The sequence below is a fragment of the Convolutriloba macropyga genome, chromosome 10 (genome assembly GCF_964194025.1).
Source record: "Convolutriloba macropyga chromosome 10, txConMacr16.3, whole genome shotgun sequence".
In the NCBI taxonomy this organism is placed as follows: Eukaryota; Metazoa; Xenacoelomorpha; order Acoela; family Convolutidae; genus Convolutriloba; species Convolutriloba macropyga.
Genome location: NC_134477.1, coordinates 1,308,745 through 1,330,974, shown reverse-complemented (window position 1 = coordinate 1,330,974; position 22,230 = coordinate 1,308,745). Strand labels below are relative to the sequence as shown.

The window sequence follows — 22,230 nt, the reverse complement described above, 5'->3', positions numbered from 1 at the left end:
AGAAGACTCAGCAACGAGCAAACCTCCTGGGAAAATTTGCAGCTCTTTACCCAAGAAAAAGCAAATAAGGAATACAAAAAATCAAAAACAAAAAAACATTTATGGCTTCAAAATTTCAAGATAGTCTAAGGCATCAAAATAATCAATATTATATGCCAATAATTAGGACAAAATTAGAAATCTAATATAAATAAAGGTAAAATCTGCTGAAATTTTGGCTGTGTTTTTTAGAATGGGAAACATTTGGACAAACACAATTTAGGTTCAATTTAGATAACGAAATTTAATTTTTGTTTACGCTCCGATCTCCACTCAACCGTTTCTTCCGTCTCAAACTTTTAACCGACACAACATTTGGTTCAACCGTTTTCATGATCGAAGTGAATTGAGTCATTGTAAAAGTGTTCTAAGGAGCGCAACGGTTTGCTGCAATGCTTGCGGCTGGCTTCACGTAAGGTAAGGTGCATTGGCTTGAAACGGTCCACTGACTGCCCTTCGCGTTTCTATGTCTGCGATGTATTTCAAAAGCTGCACCTGGTTATTGTAACGTCGCCATCACATCCCTTTCCACTGAAACCCAAACCAAAAACCAAGACCATACAACTCCTTTACCGCCACAAGAAGCCCAGGTTGTTGCTGATGATGCCAATGATGGACCTAGAGTCGCAACGGCCCCCAATAACGTAGCGTAAAAAAAGGAAAAAAAATGAAACATTAATGGCGGTACAAGGATTTGATTTCGACAGGTTCTTCGTTAATTTTTTGCAGATTGCATCATGCCCGGGAACCAGATCTCTCCTTCTGTTTAGTGTTCTGCTTGATTACACCAAAGGTTGGATATTTTTTGTATTTTTCGGATATTTATCATATTTGCGCAAACGGGTTTAAAATTAGTGCCAGTAGCGCTATAATAGGGGGTAGCAGATCCCGCTTCATGTCATAAGTGATGTTATTAATATCGCAAAAAAGTGAACTGGCAAAATTTTCCGAAATCTTTTAAAAGTGTTTCAATATTGAAGAATATCATGGTTATGTGCCTTTCTTGGGCCTGTTCTAATCTATTTACCGGAATAGTTATTTGTTAAATGAATAGGTCAATTATTAAACTATAATTACGATAGTTTTCCCTATATCCAGCTGGATAAGGTAAAACGCAAACTTACGTCGATATTAATTGATTTCAATTCAATTGAGAAATGAAACAGTAAACGAAGAGCTTCTCGGAAGAAGGTTGTTTGTTTAGACAATTATTTTTGAAATTTCGTTTTTGTTTAGATCTTAAAATTGGATTCCTGATCTTGTCTTCAATCCTTTACAAAATTTTAATGGCTTCCTACCGTTTCGGCAGGGGTTTGGAACATTTCATTGTTTTAATTTTCTCAACTTGAATTTTGGAATAAAACAACATGACTACTGTTTGAATAATATTTTAATAAACTATTGAAAAATATATAGAATTTTTTGAGTTATTGAAATTCATCCGTTTGTTTAAATCGAATTTTTGAACATTCGATATTGTTTTTTATTCAACTTTTAAATGTGGCTAATTTTTTTTCATATCTGAAGTTTTGAGGGACTACTTTCCAACAGAAGCATAATTTTTGCTTTTTTGCATATGGTGCCACAGATACGGTGCCAAGGCCGCCTCGACGAGCTTTTTCTGAAATTGTAGAGCAGTTCATACTTTGTAAGACTCTTAAAGTCGGCAAAATTGATAAATTGAAACAGTTGTATAATTTCATGGGACCGGAAAAATTTCTAACGCCATCAAGTGTCTCACTCTCACTGGCGAACAATTGTCCAGGATATTATCACCAAACGATACAATTAACGTAAAAACTGTATATGAGTTGGTCAAAGAGAAACATCTGACTCTTTCCCAAACAAACCTCAATTACATAGCTAAAGAAAACACGTTTGAGTCAATCCCGTACCAACCCGCAATCGTATCAACGCATGCAGGCTAATCCAGTCAAACATGAAACCTTGTTGTTCGACCTAATGGCGTAGGAGAAGTTCTCCGCATCATAGGCAAATGCATCATCAAGCGTATCGAAAACCACCTACGCTTATTGGGTGCAAACATACAATTTTGCCTGGGCCAAAAGTGAAGGATTGAACGGTCAAATCACTCTACGCTCGATATATGAAAAACCTGAAAATAAGGACGTTCTACTAATAGAAGCAAAAAACGCCTTCAACTGCCTCAACCGTAACTCGGCCGTTGAAAAAATCAAGAGAGTTTGTCCTGCCTTTACGTTTTGTTATTCAAAACTCGTATTCAACCCCGTCAGATATATTTGATGCAGGTAAAACACTGCACTCCCTAAAAGGCGCAATTGATAGGGACCCCATTATTATGGCTAATAATGGAGTCGCCGACCTTCCCTTGCTAAAAATGGTACAGACAACGGTAGCGCAGTAGGACGTTTGTTAACGTAAGTAGGACTTAAATAGTACTTACTCTTGTTCTTCAAACGACTCACTGAACATGGTAGCTATTTTAGCCAAACCGTGAATGCCCCGATATGATGATTAATAATAAAAGAGGCCTCAAAGATCAAAGTGTTCAGGTTGTTGGAGGGGACGGCAGTTGAAAATGTTGACAACTGCCGCTTTCTAGAATCTGTAATAGGCAATTAGAAAACCTATGTGATCATCTTCGAAACAACACCTGGAAGGTATTAAAATTTGTTCAAGAATTAGGGCTAGTAGCAAAATCATCAACTCAAATCGCTTGCGCATGCCTCAAAAGAGGTTTGCAACAAAAATTAAATTTCGTGTCTAGGACAACAACAAACTCACGGAATATCTTCAAAGAAGCGGAGGCCAGCATGCAAACGCACGTCCTACTGCCGTTCTTTGCCTCTCCAGTGTCTCACTCCGCAAATGATCGAGCAAATGCTCATCTCACTCTAGAACGCTTAGCGCACGACGAACGAACCGCACACCTGAATAAAATTTGACCGCGTAAGAAGGATCTTATGGAAATCCTTTAGACCGAACAGCACCACGTAATAGAAATGGTTTTGGAAAAAGAAGCCTCAATTTGGCTCAGAGTTATACCATTTAAATGTTATGGTTTCACACTAACGAAGTCCGCACTTAGCAAAGTGCTTTGTATTAGATATATCATCGAGGCCAAATTTAGGCCCCTTATTTGTCAATGTTATGAAAATTTTACCCTATCACATGCTCTCAACTGTGCCAAGGGTGGATAAACACACATGAGAGACAACGAAATCCGAGACACCTTCGCTAAAATCTTGCATGACGTTTGCTATGATGTGAAGATTAAGTCCACTCTAAGTTTGCTTCAAGGGGAGTCCTTTATCCACAAAACTACTAGCATTGATGAAAACGCGCGACTAGACATTAAAACACGTGGTCTATGAGGGTCCAGGACCAGCCGCTATTTATTCGACGTGAACACCTTTAACCCATTGGCCAAGTCATGCACGAAAAATTCCATAGAAGCGTACAAATATCACCAGCCGTTGAAGTGCCTCAAGTATGAGCAACGATTATCTGACGTCGAGCAAACTTAACTTCGTTCCGCTCGTTTTTTTTCTGCAGGGCGGGGGCGCAGAATCTCCCGCAACGAGCTCTATAAAACACCCAGCAAGCAAAATTGCGGAAAAGAAAGACGAATCATACTCCGACGAAGTAACGTACATACGCACGAGAACAAATTTACTCTTCATATACTTCAAAGGGTGCCGTGGTTCCAACGGCCGACTAACATTGATAGTACCTGCTTTGCCATAGTGCGGAAGGGGCGACTAGATTCATAACAGATTAATTTAATTAGAAATTCTCTTCTCATGGCGCAGCTCTAAGAGAGTTTTTGTTTATTGTCTTTAAAATTATATACGATGAAGTGATGTTTAAGTTTATATAGAATTTTAATCCCCATGACGCAGCTCTGAAATAACTATAGTGTTTTGTCTTTAATATTGTTTACGATGCAGTGATGTCTCATAGTAGGAGATCAGTACTCATCCATTGGATTTTCCTACGCGGCTTAAGAGTTTACCCTGATTGTAAAAGCGTATACCAAATCCTTCGCTTCGATAAATGAAACGTCCATGTTGAAAATGATCCCTCCTTTGCATCGTATGTAAACATTTTTCCAGGTTTTTAAACTTCTAGAGGACACAATTTGCTCAGCAAACGGTTCAATATTTTAAGGAAAAAACCATGAACTTACTCAATAAGTGCCAAATGAAAAAAAATGTGATGATATTGAGTACCTGAGTTTTGTCCTCAACAATGACACAAGGGAGTACAATAATTGCAACTTTTGAGAAGCTAGAGATTGCTTACTTTCTGGTACAATAAATTTTTCATAAATCCTACGAACACAATCAAACTAATTGGGATGATCGCAGTTAATTTTATATGAAGATGCAGATAGGTTTCAGAAATAGGCGCATAGTATATTATGATTAGAATCGATAAAGTTGTTATATTGGGCAGGCAGTTTAATTAAAGCCAGTATTTTATTTTGAAATTGAACTTTTCAGAATGTTGAGGACTTTGTCAGGAATACTTTATTAAACTTTTCTATTGATTGTTCACAAGCATTCAAAAATTTAAAATTTTCAAGTTTTTTTCTATTGTACGAAATCGTCTTTGTTTATCTTTGACATATTACCTTTTTTCGTTTTAGTTCACACTTAAGTATTATTCAACTAGAGTGAAATGGATGATTGAGCAGGTGGATTGCTTAGCAATGGGAGCATCACTTGCAGTAACTCCGGAAAACATTTGGGTGAAACCATATCAACATCAGATCAAGTAAACGAATGAGATGGTCAGTGATTATAAGATTTTAAGAATAACAGAATAGATCAGTGCCAAGATACCCAAAAACTTATGACCATAGAAGCACTACACATTAGTAGAGGCAAGGCACAACTGAATACGATTACAACAGCAGTGAAGTGACACTGAAATATTAAGTGCAGAAAGTATGTTCTGCCTGAAAAATTTTTTGAATTCTCATGTTAGCAACGTTAAATCATGAAAACGGAAAACTCCCAAAACTTATAAAGAGAAAAATTCATCTTAACAGATTTAAAGTTCTTTTAACAATTTAACAATCTTTAGGGTGGAAACCTAATGAAAGTTCAGAAAAATGCGGAAATTTCAATAATATAATCAAGACTCGTTACATTTTTTATGAATATTTGTAATTATTTAACTTTACTAGATTTTAACTCCTGACGATGCAATATAGAAAAACATTTAAGTAATCTAACAGATTTCCATCGAATTTTAACTCTTTTTTAGCTAAAGTTAAATCCTCAATCATGACATTCAGACTTTCTAAGGTCTGAATAAACTATGTCAGTTTTCCAAAGTTACCAAACCATTTGGGTCATGCATTAAAGTTGTTTGCCGGTTGAGGAATGTAGCGTCAGTAGATAATTCAGCTTTAGAGCTGTGGTCTAAAATTTTCAAAAAAATTTAAAAAATTGCAGCACTCGGCAAACACAAATTTGGGAAACGTGAACCTCTCGATAAAAAAAATTGACAAAGAAATGAACGTTCGGAAAACACCGCTGGAATTCTAATGTTTTGAACTAATTGTAATTATAATGGGATAAATTTTTCATAAATCTAAATTTAAAATGTAATTTGTTGATTCAATATCTAAAATTAGACACAATTAGTCAAAGACAATGTAACTCATATCAGATCTCGTTAAAAAATCTTAAGGAGTTTGAAATTAGCCTGACATTAAACGCGTATATCGAAGACAATTTTTGAATAAACGAAAAGGTCCTTTTGCCAAAAAAAATTTTATTGCTCATCTTTCCTGCTTTTATTTCATAGAGCTTCTTAAATCTGAATACTATGTAAGATTGGCGTTGAATGGGTTGAATTTATGTAAGATCGACGCTTGAGCAAAAAATCTTACATAAAATCAACGCATTCAACGCCAATCTTACATACATTCCGTTGAATTTGGCGTCAATCTTATATATTTTGAGTTGAATTTAGCGTAGATCTTACGTATTTTGCGTTGAATTTAGCGTATATCTTACGTATTTTGCGTTGAATTTAGCGTATATCTTACATATTTTGCGTTGAATTTAACGTTGACCTTACATAATTTTGATTTTTAATTTTTCTGTGTGGGGGGCATCGTACGTGGGGGGAGGGGGAGGGGGGAAGGGGTTACGTGGGGGTACGTGAGGGGGGGATAGGTTGGTTGGGGGTTCCTGAGTGAGGGGGTACGAGGGGGTGGTGTTGGGGGGGGGGGGGGGTTCCAGGGAAGGGGGGGGGGTGGTGGTGGGGGGATGCTGGGGGGGGGGGGTACGTCGCGGGGGGGCGGGGGTGTTGCGTTGGGTTGGTTATATGGGGTGGAGGTACGCTGGGGTACGTGTGGTGGCGGGGGGGGGGGGGGTTACGTGGGGGAGGGGGGATTTTTGCGGTTTTTTGAAAAATTTGAATCCGGTTACGTGCAAGAAAAACTGGAAAGATTTGAAAAGACAGAAAAATAGAGCGAAAATTGAACAAATATCGAATAAGATCTAAGCTGAATTCAACGCAAAATTTCTTAAGATCTACGCATAGAAACGCCAAAATTACGGGAAACGTGATGTTAAAATTAGATTTGTAAAGAGTGCGGTACCTAAGAAAAGTAAGGTTCTGTGGCACAGTGGTACAAGAGGCGACAAGTAAGAAGAAGATCAGTGGTTCGTGTCCCACACCCAGAAATTTCCGTGTTGGGTTTTATCAAAATCAACGCTAAGTTCAACGCAAAACATGTAAGATCTACGCTAAATTCAACGCAAATTAGGTAAGATCTACGCTAAATTCAACGCAAAATATGTGAGATCTACCCTAAATTCAAAGCATTCAACACAAAATTTTGTAAGAAAATTGCGGTTAATTTTCTGACATGTCAAAGCTATTTACCGATGATCTTTCATAAAATTGGCAAAATTTCTCGGCCCGGGTATGAAAAGACTGTCCTTGACAGATATTCGGCATGAAAAGATTTTGTCTGGACCTAATGTGGTGTCTTGGACTTTGGCTGGAACAAAAACAACCGTCCTAGAATTTGGCTGGAATTAAAACATACGTCCTGGAAACTGGCTGGTCGATAAAGGTGTTCTGGATTTTGGCTGGACAATAAAGGTGTTCTGGAGTTTGGCTGGACAATAAAAGATGTTTTGAAATTACGATAGCGACTTGTTTTCAATTTGCTTCAAAGTTAAGGACTTGTAGCGCAATTAGTTAAGCATTGGGTAAGGTTGGAGAAGGTCTCGAGATAAAACCCAGATGTTGTCAAAACTTTTTAATTTGACTTATTTTTGTATCTGAATGAATTTTGGCTGGACTTATGGAAAGAATTAGCCTCGAATTTAACTGGGGTCCTCGACCGTGTAATATAAGTCAATATTTACCCACCCCCCCCCCCACCTGGAATTAAAAGGTCTTTTCATAAATTCCAGCTATCGACTAGGGTTCGCTCATTGAAAACTTCTTTCTTTTTTTAAATGTTTTAATTTTTTCTGCGTGCTTGCGTCTCTAAGGAAAAAATTTTTGGTATTGATAAGTAACTGAAAGTTAGTTAAAAAATTAAAAAGGTAGGAATTGATTCCTTGAAGGAAATGATTTAAGGTAGAGATTGTGTAAAACTATTTGAAAGAAAAAGGTAGTTTAAAATTTCGTAAATTAGTATTGTTCGCATGATCGCAGATCAGTTTATACTTTAGAATAGGCGGCATTTTCGCTTCATGCAAAAGAGCATCGTATATATAAAATAGAAAGTCAAACGAAGAAGAAGAAGAAGAAGAAGAAGAAGAAGAAGAAGAAGAAGAAGAACACACTTTTTTGTTTAGCACTGTAATTGTTGAAGCGGGACGCTAAATTTGAATGCTAAAGTGTACAAATACAGTACAATACACAACAAGATTACGTAAAAACAAATTTGTTGCAAAATTCTACAGTGAGCTTTTTAAAGATTTTGAAACAAGTTTTTGAACGCGCTGTTGCTAGTTTTGAAATCTCTGAGTTGATTTGGTAGTGAATTCCATCTTTTTGAGGTAGCATGGAACCAAGCCTTGTCTAGAAAATAATTTAATCTGTTGTCATGGCAAAACTATTTTTTGAGTACGTTCGTTATTGGAGTTTTTTGCACTTTGTAAAATCAGTGTCGAATTGATTGCATTTTTGCTCGCCTCATATATTTTCTGAGATAAAAAAGAGAAAGTTGATCAATTCTCTGTTCAATCGCGATCGCCTGTTTTTTAATTCTTAAGCGCCCTGACGATTTGCAATTTGAGCGGAAAAACAACTTTTTAAGATCCCAATTCAACTGCTTTTCTAGGGATGTCATTAAAGGTTTTATAATGTGCTGAATAAATAAAAAGGAATTATTGAGATGTGACAAAACATTGAATTAATTAAAATTTCGATGATTGATACAAGAAGTTGAGTTCCAATTGAGTCTATAGTTTTTATCCCCTGAGCCATCTTCTTTAACGTTTGGTTAACATGATTCATGAAACTGAGACTGCTATCTATTGTTAGTCCTAAAAATATACATTCATCAGACTTTTTGATAACTTTGTTATCTACTAATATTGTGTCCTGGTTTCTTTGGTCAAAATGTAATCAATATGTGATTCTGAGTTTTGGGCTAGTCTTGTGGGTTGATATACGTCAACAATTTGTAGACCATAAGGTGTTATGATGCTTTCCAATTTGTTTTTCTCACTTTCGTTGAAAAAATTAAGGTTCAAGTCGCCCAGTACTTGTACAGTGTTGCATTGTCCAAAAGCGTAGTCTAAGTTGTATGACAGTTTGTCTAAAGTTTTTTTTTGATGTTGTTTTGAGGAACTGTACATGAGGTTGATAAGCATCTTTTCGAAATTTCTTGAAAATGTTTTTTGCATTCAACCCAAACTCACCCAAACGCATTTTTGTCAAACATCATCAAATAAGGTCTTTCTTTTGGTGTTAGTATCTTTGGAACAAATAGGACCACACCTTTTAATCCTTTCGAAATCGGTTTTTTTCGGTATAGCGCATGAGTATTGTTTAAAACGTTCAAAGCTTAGAGCAATCATTTCCAGTTAGCCAATTTTCCCTTCGTCCAATAGTCGTGTTTTCCCCAAAATCCTGGAGAGACATTTCAATGAGATTTTTTTTTCGCGCATTGAAGCGGAAAATTTTTATGTTTTAGAACATTCCTAAGAAACTTTGGGTCCTAGATTTGACTCCACGTCGCAAAAGAGTAAGCGCAAAAAATTTTGCCTGAGTCAACTTGGGTTGATTCCAGATAACCCGTGACACTACATTCACAAATAACTTTTTTTTGCATTGCAGTTATGGTAATATACAAGAACACCCAGCATTCTGATGAGAACAGGAAGACCTTATCCAAAAGGTACGTTATAAGACATAAAATTTTCAAAAAAAATACATCCTTTCGACCAGGTCTTGGTGTTTGTCTACTAGGTTTCGGTCTAATTGATATAGCAAAGTTGCTTATTTCAACATTTAAGTTTATCAGGTTGTTGCGAAGAGACTTCACAATAGACTTAACACCGTTTTCAGAGGGATGGAAGCTATGTGGGTGAATATAGTCATGAATATGTTGAAACTCGGCAATCAAGTCAATTAGGTTAAGTTTGGCGTGGGATAGGTCCTCAACTTTTGAAACCTATTTGCATAGTTGCTTATTGAAATTATTGACACTAACGTTACACTCTTTTCTAAAGGCACCAAGCTGTAATGGAGAGCAGTTTGATATTGTCTCTGGTGTGATTTCGTGAGCACGTTTATATATAAGATTTTCGTATGCCGTAATTGATTCTTCAATGTCGAAATCAGCCGAGAGGCAATCATTGTTTCCGATTAGAATTGTTACCTGTTTCACTTATTCTGTTCTGCTGTTTGCAGTTCTCTCAAGCAGTCCTGAGCTCCCATGACCCCCGAAGCCTCTTGCTAACACAATTTTTGTAAGAAAATTGCGGTTAATTTTCTGACTTGTCAAAGCTATACCGATGATCTTTCATAAAATTGGCAAAATTTCTCGGCTCGGGTATGAAAAGACTGTCCTTGACAGATATTCGGCATGAAAAGATTCTGTCTGGACCTAATGTGGTGTCTTGGACTTTGGCTGGAACAAAAACAACCGTCCTAGAATTTGGCTGGAATTAAAACATATGTCCTGGAAACTGGCTGGTCAATAAAGGTGTTCTGGATTTTGGCTGGACAATAAAGGTGTTCTGGAATTTGGCTGGACAATAAAAGATGTTTTGAAATTACGATATCAACTTGTTTTCAATTTGCTTCAAAATTAAGGACTTGTAGCGCAATTAGTTAAGCATTGGGTAAGGTTGGAGAAGGTCTCGAGATAAAACCCAGATGTTGTCAAAACTTTTTAATTTGCCTCATTTTTGTATCTGAATGGATTTTGACTGGACTTATGGAAAGAAATAGCCTCGATATTAACTGGGGTCCTCGACCGTGTAATTTAAGTCAATATTTGCCCACCCCCCCCCCCCACCTGGAATTAATAGGTCTTTTCATAAATTCCAGCTATCGACTACGGTTCGCTCATTGAAAACTTCTTGCTTTTTTTAAATGTATTAATTTTGTCTGCGTGCTTGCGTCTCTAAGGAAAAAATTTTTTGTATTGATAAGTAACTGAAAGTTAGTTAAAAAATTAAAAAGGTAGGAATGAATTCCTTGAAGGAAATGGTTTAAGGTAGAGATTGTGTAAAACTATTTGAAAGAAAAAGGTAGTTTAAAATTTCGTAAATTAGTCTTTTTCGCATGATCGCAGATCAATTTATACTTTAGAATAGGCGGCATTTTCGCTTCATGCAAAAGAGCATCGTATATATAAAATAGAAAGTCAAACGAAGAAGAAGAAGAAGAAGAAGAAGAAGAAGAAGAAGAACACACTTTTTTGTTTAGCACTGTAATTGTTGAAGCGGGACGCTAAATTTGAATGCTAAAGTGTACAAATACAGTACAATACACAACAAGATTACGTAAAAACAAATTTGTTGCAAAATTCCACAGTGAGCTTTTTAAAGATTTTGAAACAAGTTTTTGAACGCGCTGTTGCTAGTTTTGAAATCTCTGAGTTGATTTGGTAGTGAATTCCATTTTTTTGAGGTAGCATGGAACCAAGCCTTGTCTAGAAAATAATTTAATCTGTTGTCAAGGCAAAACTATTTTTTGAGTACGTTCGTTATTGGAGTTTTTTGCACTTTGTAAAATCAATGTCGAATTGATTGCATTTTTGCTCGCCTCATATATTTTCTGAGATAAAAAAGAGAAAGTTGATCAATTCTCTGTTCAATCGCGATCACCTGTTTTTTAACTCTTAAGCGCCCTGACGATTTGCAATTTGAGCGGAAAAAAACTTTTTAAGATCCCAATTCAACTGCTTTTCTAGGGATGTCAGCAAAGGTTTTATAATGTGCTGAATAAATAAAAAGGAATTATTGAGATGTGACAAAACATTGAATTAATTAAAATTTCGATGCTTGATACAAGAAGTTGAGTTCCAATTGAGTCTATAGTTTTTATCCCCTGAGCCATCTTCTTTAACGTTTGGTTAACATGATTCATGAAACTGAGACTGCTATCTATTGTTAGTCCTAAAAATTTACATTCATCAGACTTTTTGATAACTTTTTTATCTACTAATATTGTGTCCTGGTTTCTTTGGTCAAAATGTAATCAATATGTGATTCTGAGTTTTGGGCTAGTCTTGTGGGTTGATATACGTCAACAATTTGTAGACAATAAGTAAGGTGTTATGATGCTTTCCAATTTGTTTTTCTCACTTTCGTTGAAAAAATTAAGGTTCAAGTCGCCCAGTACTTGTACAGTGTTGCATTGTCCAAAAGCGTAGTCTAAGTTGTATGACAGTTTGACTAAATTTTTTTTTGATGTTGTTTTGAGGAACTGTCCATGAGGTTGATAAGCATCTTTTCGAAATTTCTTGAAAATGTTTTTTGCATTCAACCCAAACTCACCCAAACGCATTTTTGTCAAACATCATCAAATAAGGTCTTTCTTTTGGTGTTAGTATCTTTGGAACAAATAGGACCACACCTTTTAATCATTTCGAAATCGTTTTTTTTTTCGGTATAGCGCATGAGTATTGTTTAAAACGTTCAAAGCTTAGAGCAATCATTTCCAGTTAGCCAATTTTCCCTTCGTCCAATAATCGTGTTTTCCCAAAATCCTGGAGAGACATTTCAATGAGATTTTTTTTCGCGCGTTTAAGCGGAAAATTTTTATGTTTTAGAACATTCCTAGGAAACTTTGGGTCCTAGATTTGACTCCACGTCGCAAAAGAGTAATCGCAAAAAATTTTGCCTGAGTCAACTTGGGTTGATTCCAGATAACCCGTGACACTACATTCACAAATAACTTTTTTTGCATTGCAGTTATGGTAATATACAAGAGCACCGAGCATTCTGATGAGAACAGGAAGACCTTATCCAAAAGGTACGTTATAAGACATAAAATTTTCAAAAAAATACATCCTTTTGACCAGGTCTTGGTGTTTGTCTACTAGGTTTCGGTCTAATTGATATAGCAAAGTTGCTTATTTCAAATTTTAAGTTTATCGGGTTGTTGCGAAGAGACTTCACAATAGGTTTAACACCGTTTTCAGACGGATAGAAGCTGTGTGGGTGAATATAGTCATGAAAATTTTGAAACTCGGCAATCAAGTCAATTAGGTTAAGTTTGGCGTGGGATAGGTCCTTAACTTTTGAAACCTATTTGCATAGTTGCTTGTTGAAATTATTGACAATAAGGTTACACTCTTTTCTAAAGGCACCAAGCTGTAATGGAGAGCAGTTTGATATTGTCTCTGGTATGATTTAGTGAGCACGTTTATATATAAGATTTTCGTATGCCGTAATTGATTCTTCAATGTCGAAATCAGCCGAGAGGCAATCATTGTTTCCGATTAGAATTGTTACCTGTCACTTATTCTATTCTGCTGTTTGCAGTTCTCTCAAGCAGTCCTGAGCTCCCATGACCCCCGAAGCCTCTTGCTAACACAAGTGATCCACCTTGTGTTCCGTCAATTCTGATAGTAATTAAATCTCCGTTTACAATTGCTTCGGTAGTGCCGTCATCTATAGGCATCGATTGAGCTTGAATTTTGTGTAGGGTCAACTTTGTTTGACGAGTTTTTGAATTGATCTGCGTATGTTGTCGGTTGTCCGCTGGAGGTTCCATTTGATCCACTTGATGTTGCAGTTCTGGTCTGAATTGGATATCTGACGAAGGGTTTTCTGAAATTACCTGAAAAAATGTCACCTGAAAAATTCGAAGCACTATCAATTCTTAAAATTTCACTCGGGGAGTTCATTTTTTCAAACGTCTGTCAGATCCATAACAGTTCATTGTAGAGAGTAAGTTTCTTCTTGCTAAGATTGAAGGAGACAATTTGTTTTGGATTTGTTTTCATCAGACAGAGTGGTCCAAACTTAGCAACGAGCTCGAAAGTTTAAAGGGGTCTTTCAAATTCTAGCCCCCCAGCTTAGTAATTAGATAACCTATAGCCCTCCCCCCAATCTTGGTAAATATACGATAATGGGGGCTATATTCATGGGGGCTATAATGCGAAAGACCCGTTTGAAGGTTAATGTAACATCAAAATGAACCGACCGATCTCTAGACTGTTTGTTTTAAAACCTAGCCATGTAGTAATCCATGTACTAATTGCTTTCATCATTAGGATTGCTCAATTAAAAGTTCATAAACAAGTTTTCGAAAAAAACAACAAATCATCAAAAAATTTGCTATTCCGCAATATCGTCAATATCGATTGGTTTGTTACTTAAAACTTATTGGGAATGGTTTAAAATTAAACTTCTATCAGATGAAGTGTAAATGTCAAGCATAACTATTTAATCATCAGCTTTGTGAATGTGATTACTTATTTTGGGTCACCCATGCTAATTTTTCAGTGTCATTTCACGGTATTAGTACTTCGCGCCTTTTTTTGCGGCGCGCTCTTATGCCGGCTGCTGCACAAGGATTCAGTCGCCATTAGTTTTTCTAATCCAATAAATTTATATTGCGAAGTTTTCAAGGACACCAAAGACACTTAGCAACAAGCTCAAGTGTCTCGGAGTTAGTCAATCAGACGCAAAGAATTGTCATGTCTATGCTTCAAAAAATAAGAGAGGAATTTGGGAACAGAAAACGCTAAATACAAAAAAGCTTTACTACAAAAATTTCCGTATAATTTAAGGTTTTAAGGTAATCGATGTTAGCTGTAAAGATCGATTCCAAAGTCGAGATCTAAAGTGTAATGGTGGTAGTTGTAGTAGTAGAGAGGGCTTCTGGAATTCATCCACGGGTAGTCCAATCCCTTCTTTGTCAGTTAGATGACCTTTTTGTGGATGTTACAGTTTGTACTTAAGCAGCAAACTCTCCAGTACAGGGTTCGTTCCTCGCAAATCGTTTCCTAAAGAATTGTGGGTATTGGTTGTCATTTCTTTTTTTTTGCTCCTTAGATCTGTTGTTTTACAAAAAATGTTGTATAAGATTGCTGTTCTTATCGAAAAATTTTCATCGTTTTGACTTAGTCTTGTTTTCGCAACAATAACTTTATGTGTGCCTTGTCTTGTTCTTTGATTTGTTTTGTACTTAATAAACCGATTTAAATTTATGTTGTTTTCGCCGTCGACAAAATTACAGTAAAGTAAGAGACTGTGGAGTTTTAGGTACATTGCAAGAGGTGGAATATTCAGAGTTCCTCTAGCAAGACTAGATCTCTCTTGTTAGGGTGGCATACCTCGCTCGCTTATGATATAATGGGGACAACGTAGCCTTTTTACGCGTTTAGATGGTAATAACTGACGTTTTGTTTGATATATTTCTTTTTATTTACCAGAGTGCTCGCATTGCTTGGGAAAGACCTCTATTCGCGTTCGTTGTCCAGGTGAGATTTTCCGTGACTACGACACCTAAATCTTTTTGACTGTTCATGAGTTTAACGATTTGGTCACACATTTTACCTGGTCAGTTTTTCTAGGTAAAAAGTATGCTACGTTTGTCTTCGTGATAGAACATTTCGTTTTCTAGGCATCAGAAAACTATTTTATCCAAATCCTTTTCGAGCAAATTATAGTTGTTATTGATCAGTTTGTAGTCGTCGACCTATATATATATATATATATATATATATATATATATATATATATATATATATATATATATATGTATGTATATATATATATGTGTGAAATACTAATACCTATCAATTCTGGGAGGTCATTTTTATAGGCAAGAAACAGTAGTGGCACAATGAGAGCCCCTCTGGGGGACTCCTTTTGTAACGATTAAAAACTATAAAAATTTAGTTAATCTGTACTTGTTGTTTTCTGTCAGTAAGATAGTATGCAATGATGTCTAACGCTTTGCCGCCAACTCCCTGGGTAAATAGTCTGTCCAAAAGTTTACTGTGGGGTACTTTGTTGAACGCCTTTTGAAAATCTAGATAGAAGACCGCTAACTCTTCTGTCAGTTTTGGTCATTGAAAGTGTTTATTTTATTAAGAAAACACAGAAACTGGCAGTGGTTGAGCGTTTCGCCGGCAAACCGTATTGTGAGTCGTGAATCTGATCGTTATTACAATTGAAAAGGCCACCAAAAATTGTATTTTCAAAAACATTTGATTGGCAAGAGAGACAATTTATAGGTCTCTAGTCATGGATGGCAGTATTGTTCTCGTCCTTATAAATTGATTCAACAACATATTCCTTCCATTGGGAGGGATATTTTCCTTTGTTAAGGCAGGTTTTCAAAATACAATGTAATGAGACACTCAGACTAGTTGAAAGTTGTTTTAGGATTCCGTTTCCTATTCCATCCAGAACTTTGCTTTTACTAATGTCTATTTTCTTTAAAATTGGGCTAATCTGAACTCTTGTGCAAGGATTTATGTTAGGAATCATTTTAGAGAAATTTTGTTTGGTAGTTTTGGTTTTCGAGCTGCATACATAATGAAAAAACTAGTTGAAAAGTTTGGCTTTGTTCAAGTTGTCTGTAGCTCTGTTTTGACCGTGAAACATTTCGTTCGGATACGGTGGTGGTGCTTCAGCTGTTCTTAGGAAACCTTGCGTTTCGTTGAATTTTTTGGAGGTGAAACCTCCAGTTTCATACTCTAGTTGATCTTCTGTCGTTGTTTTAGATATTTCATTATTCATTTGAATGTTTTTGGATAGTGTTCCTTGGTTGTTGTTTTTTCGTATTTTTTTGTTGCAGTGTGTCTAATTTTTTGATGAGATGTGGTGACCTTTCCTTAGAGATCCAGGGAGGCAGGATTGCTCTGTGAGTTTTCACTTGTTGGACGCTTTCATTCAATAGTTTTTTGAACCAGCGGTACCACTGATTCGAGAATTCGTCAATATTACTGTAGCAATACAATTGAATTGGTCTCTCTAAGACCATCTCGTTTTGTTTTTGCCAATGGAATGTGTTTAGAGCAAATTTCGTCAATCGACTTGTTTCCAATTTGTCGATATAGGAAAAGAATTTTTTGAAATGGGTAATTGTCTGAGCACCTAGCGTTGCCTATTTTGTATTGGCTGCCTAGAGTGTTATCAATTTTAGACTCTATCCAGAACTGGGGCTCGTTTACCAAATACACAGCTAGTTGTTTAATATTAGCCGTTAGGTCTCTGAAGTCGAATACTTCTTCAAAGTAAAAGTTAAGTTCAGTCAAGAAGTTTAGAGAGTCATTTTCATACTTATCGCTTGAATTCATTGTTCTCCAGTCGGAGTTTACAAAAACAATATCACCTGTAATATTTTTTGAATTGCATTCCCTAAATTTTTCTTTATTTGTCAATTGATTGAAAAAAAAGCTGGAATGTGTCGAGATTCCATCTGTAGCGGCTGCTTTTTGGTGGATTATAAATACATGCAATTATAAAGTAAGAGTTACTTGTAGATATATTTAATATATCGGTGTCTACAAGTTTGGGTCTTGGAGAGATGTCTATTGCCTTCAGAGATTATTTGACTGCAACAAGGACGCCTTCGTGTTTTGTTTTCCTAACATCAGATAATCGATCTTGGCAGAAAAATTACGTAACCTTTAAAAAAACAGCTTCGTTTGGGACTGCGTCACTGGGCCAGGTTTCCATGAGGCATATAATGTCATAAATTTGAAATAGTAAAGAGTTCGCAAGACGAAATCTTCGCTTGAGCTCCAGAATGCTTCCGACATTGAAAGTAACAAATGTAATCTCAGCTTTGTTCAGGTGATTTAGTCAATCCTCCCAATCTTCAAATCAGTCATTGTTGAATTTCTCAAGGAGCTTTTGATTTTGGATCTTTATTTAGTTTCTGTTGATATTCGCCGTTTGGAGCAGCTTGAGTCTTCTTTTCAGTAGTTTGTTCTCATCTTGTACTTCTTGTGTTGTGAATAATTTGCTTATGTACACTTTAATTTTTTAGTTCCGCAGTTTTGATAGAGACATTGTTAAGATACGTTTGTCCCAGCTGTTAGCGAGTTTCATACAGATTTGTCTGAATTTGTTTTCTCATTGTATGTACTGGGTTGACGGCAGTTGTTGATTTAGGTGTTAATGTTCAGGAAGTTCATTATTGCATTTACTTCTGATCTGTATGACTCAGCCCTTTTTCTCTGGTCCTCAATTTTGCTCTATTCAATTCCTCGGATCCATACATAGTTGTCTTCAACTAATCGCTTGTTTGAGACCTCTTTATTCTTGGTTAGAGATTCCTGTGGTCCTCTCGTTGGTGTGGGTGATATTTTAAACTTTTCATTTATTTTTCTCTCAATGTTTTGGGGGGGGGGGGCACACTTGTGAGAACTTCTTGATTGTCTGCGCTGGTTTTGTTGTTTTGATGACTTTTCACGGCATCAATAACATTATCTCCTTTGTTCAAGGACACGCAGAGGAGAAGGATGTCAACATTTACTTCATGTAGAGCAGCTACGACTTGTTCACTCATTTTTGTACATTTCAATGTCATATGCATAGTCTTATCAAAAGATATGCACCTACAAACGGCCTGATTTTTATTTATATTGTATGCGCATGTTTCGCATTTGGTTGTGAGTGTTTCTGATTGCTCGTTCTGCGATCTTCCAGTAGGTGGGCTCATCGTTTATATTTAAGCTTTTCCCCAAATTTAATACAAAAAAAATGAATAATGTCCAGTAGGACCCAAATGGGCACTGTCGGACTTCGCGCTGCAACTCAAAGACTGAATCAGATTGTTTGTAGCAACTGAACGCTTTGTCGGTTCTCCTCGTGATGGTACTCCAATAACAAAAACTTCTTCTGCTACTAGCACTACTTCGTTTGCAAGCTTTCCGAGTTCTTCGACACTTTGACAGTAAGTCGCTCGCCGTAGAATAAATAGGTACCACGGATGAATAAAACGATTGTATTGTTAAAGTCTTTTTGAGGAAAATATTGGGACGTGTGTGGTAGTTGCGCTCGGCGGAGTGATAAACAGTTTAAATTTATGAAAGATTAGGTTTTTTTGTGGGTCTGCAATCAATAAATTCATTTGGAATGATGTTTTGAATGTGTGGAATCTCATCGGATATCATCCGTCCAAGCTAGGAACGGACGGGACTTGGATTATATCGGAATGCTTAGGAATGTCCGGTAGAACCCAATCGGGCACTCTTGGACAGGAAAAATGAACTTGATTTGTGTTCCTATCTACCGTTAATCTATTTAATGAGTTTTTCACAAAAATTAGGCTAATACAAGTGTGCAATTTGTATAAATCTAAAAATTGGACACTCGTATTTGGTCAGTATGTGATTGGAAACATTTGGACAAAGAGATTCTTAAATTTATTGTGGGCAGTTTTTAAACGTCCGAGAGGTAAAAATAAAGGAATCACAGGAATTTGTAACTTCTTTCCGAATTTCAAAGTTGAAGCAGGAGTTTGTTAATTCAACTTCTAAAACGAATTGTTTCGAAATTAATTTTCTTCGTCTTATTAAAACAGTTTCGCAATTTGTGAACAGAAAAATGAACAGTTGTACATTTCTAGGAAAAAAAATTAAAAAAACTTTGACCAGGTTTTTTGTATTCCTGGGTAAAACACTAAACATACGGCTAAGGAGGGTTTTGCATATTTCGCATTTGTCATGCACAAAATATATTTTCCTTTGTTTTAGTCAAATTATGATTTTAACTAATATTTTAGTGTGAGTTCCAGCTCCCGATATTTGCGTGTGTCTAGCCCGGCTTCAACTTGCTGATGTATGTAGTTTTTTGTCATTATTTTTTTTCTACTGAGCGACAGACATCCAGAATTTTCTATTCAATTGTACTCGTGGAGCCTCAACATTCAGCAAGGTGTTGACCCATCTGTGAAAACTTCTTTTGATTTTCTGATATTGAAAGTATCTTTTATTACTTCTATTATTTTCTTGAGTCTTTTACTACAACTATCCTTGTGGTAACAGTTAGGATTGTCTGCTCAACATAGATGGATCAACATCTATTAATTTTTTTTCATATACCACTTGAGATTCCAGGTTCTTATCGAAAGATGATTTCAGGGTGGGGAAGCATGATTTTCAATTTCGCGTTGTGAACACGATGTGCAGGTCACGTATTTTTGGTGAAAAATTTAGTGTTGCTTGACTAAAGATTTTATCAAAACCCGACATAAGTTCAGGTAAACAACGCTGGTTGTTTAGAGATGTGAAAATAAAAAATTTTTCCCACCACTTTAGTTATGTTTCCTCTGTAATGTAAAAATCCGTATTTATCATATTAATCTGTATTAATCTCTTTTCCTCTGTATTAATCATTATGTTCCACAAAGAACTGTGTTAGGACCTCTTATTTTTCTGTTATATGCCAACGATTTTTCTGAAAAACTTGAAGGTGAAAATGATGTGGTTCAACTTGCGGATGACACTTGTATTATATGAAATTTTGAACGTAATTAAAATATTCCACAAAAAATTGAAAAAATATTAGAACAAACAGACAAATACCTGACAGAGAACCAACTCACTTTAAATGCCGATAAAAGAGATGTTATTCTTTACAAATAATACTAATTGGGATCCAGAGTTTTCTTTCAAAGGCGAGGTTATCAAACCAGCTCGTGCATGTCGTTATCTGGGAGTACAAATTGATTCAAACCTAGCCTTTGAAAATCACCTGAACTCGGTTTTAAGCAAAATAGCTGATGCAATTCGTTCTTTGTATCTTGTAAGAAATCAAATTCCTTTGAAAGTGAGAATTGACGTCTTCAAGTCAGTTGTACTCACTCATCTTTCTTTCAGTGGAGCATTCCTTCAGACTCTTACAGCGAAAAAACAAACCGCATAAACAGGCAAATTGACTGGGGAATAAAAATTTGACAACTCCATTGGTCTTCTCGTTAAGGATCGTGTCCTGCCAGCCGAATTGTTTATCTCAAAAGTTAGCCTAATGAAGCTGTAAACAGATATAAGACACTAGGAAACATCCGCAAATTTTAAAATGTTTACTAGTCGCTATGACGCTGGACAGAACAAGAGAACAAATCAAATTATTATAGAAGACGAAAACAAAGTGGAGTAACAAATCTTGGATCTTTTCCGTTTGTGCCCCCCCAGTACGTTATGCTCCCCCCAGTTACAGAGCACGTGCCATTACATAGTAAATCACTATGTGAAAATATGGCACGTGCGTCAAGGGGATGCAAATAATATGCGCCCACTAAGCTGGGGGGGGGGGGCACAAACGGAAAAGATCCCAAATCTTTAATCTTGAAAAGCGTTCAAAAATGGAACAAATTGCCCTCTTCAATAAGAACTTTTAACAGTAAAACTCTTTAAAAAAATTTCAACCGAGTTTTTGCTCGATCAACACAAGAAAGTACCCGTTAATAGACAAATAGGAGCCTTCAAATCCTATTTTTACCTATGAGAACGAACAGCCACAATTTGAAGATTATTATATTAATGACAATGATAATTAATTTATTTAACATCTCAAAGCATGTATATATCTAACCGTAGGGTTATATTCCGAGTAATTTACATGTTTCAATTTAAAAAAACCCTGGGTTTATTACAATTCAGATGACGCGTTTTGCGCTGTTGCCGTCGTTCAGATATGTGAAAATGTTTATAAATCTCCCGTATTTTTCCATTGCTATAGATATTGAAATGACCCTGAATAGCCTGCTAAAACTGCATAGAAGTTGCAAGTGCTGTCGTGGAGATATTCAGACTCAATCTCCACATAGTAAAGATTTACGTTTTACTTTTTTCTCCGCTGATGTTTGTATAATATTAACAATTTATTGATAGATTTGAATAATACGAAATGCTTTATCAAGACGTAGCGCTGGGACCAGCCAATATTCACCCAGTGTTGGGAGGGGCCTTTCTTAAATTCGCTTTTGTTCTAAGTGAAGGATTAACTTCAATGCCTTCATTTGCGTCTTTTAATGGCTAAAAGTTTACGGATCTTTTCCGTTTGTACTCCCCAGCCTACTGGGTTCATTTTATTTGCACCCCCCAGACGCTCATGCAATATTTTTTACATCATTAATTATTATGCAATGACACGTGCTCTGTAACTGGGATCCATAACGTACTGGGGGGGGGGGGGGACAAACTAAAAAAATCCAAATTTTCAGTTGACCAAATTCTTTTGATTGTGGGTTTTTCGCATAATTTGCCCCCACCAACTCAGCGATAACGCTTGACATTCGGATACTGATTAACTCATTGTATCGTTGAAATGTTCAATCAGAAATATGCGGAAACTGTTTTAAAGTTAGTAGCTCTTATGTATTTAGTGAATTTGCAACCGATTCCATGAATGGAGCAACAGTTCTGCCAGATAGATTCGCTTATTTCCCCAGACAAAGTCTTTTATACTGTGCAATAGCCAAGTGTGCAAACACAGCCTGGACTGCCTTGTTGGATGGATTAGAGAGAGATCAAGTTCCCAAAATGCCAACTGGTGCTCCCGGTCTCTGTAAGTAAAATATTATGACTAAACCTCGGAGTTCTACTCAGCTTTTCAAGTTGTTTATTTTTGAAAAGCTGAGTAGAACTTTATTAGAAGGGGAGCTGTTGTCTTAGTAGTAAAGAATTGATTGTTGAAACAATTGCCCAGTTTTACTGCTCGGTACCAAAAGTTCTCCGGAACTCAATTTTTTTCAAACATAATTTTACGTAGCAGAAGGGGTAGCTTTTAGGTA

General features: G+C 36.3%; 1 protein-coding gene across 1 annotated transcript in view; it reads left to right on the top strand.

Annotated features, from left to right (window-relative positions):
- LOC142348518 (uncharacterized) overlaps nt 1-22,012 on the top strand; it is a 33,551-nt gene extending 11,539 nt beyond the window's left edge. Inside the window, exon 3 of the mRNA XM_075399892.1 lies at nt 21,823-22,012. Coding sequence (XP_075256007.1) covers nt 21,823-22,012 — 190 coding nt within the window. The remainder of the gene's footprint in view (nt 1-21,822) is intronic.
- The last annotated feature ends 218 nt before the right edge of the window (nt 22,013-22,230 follow it).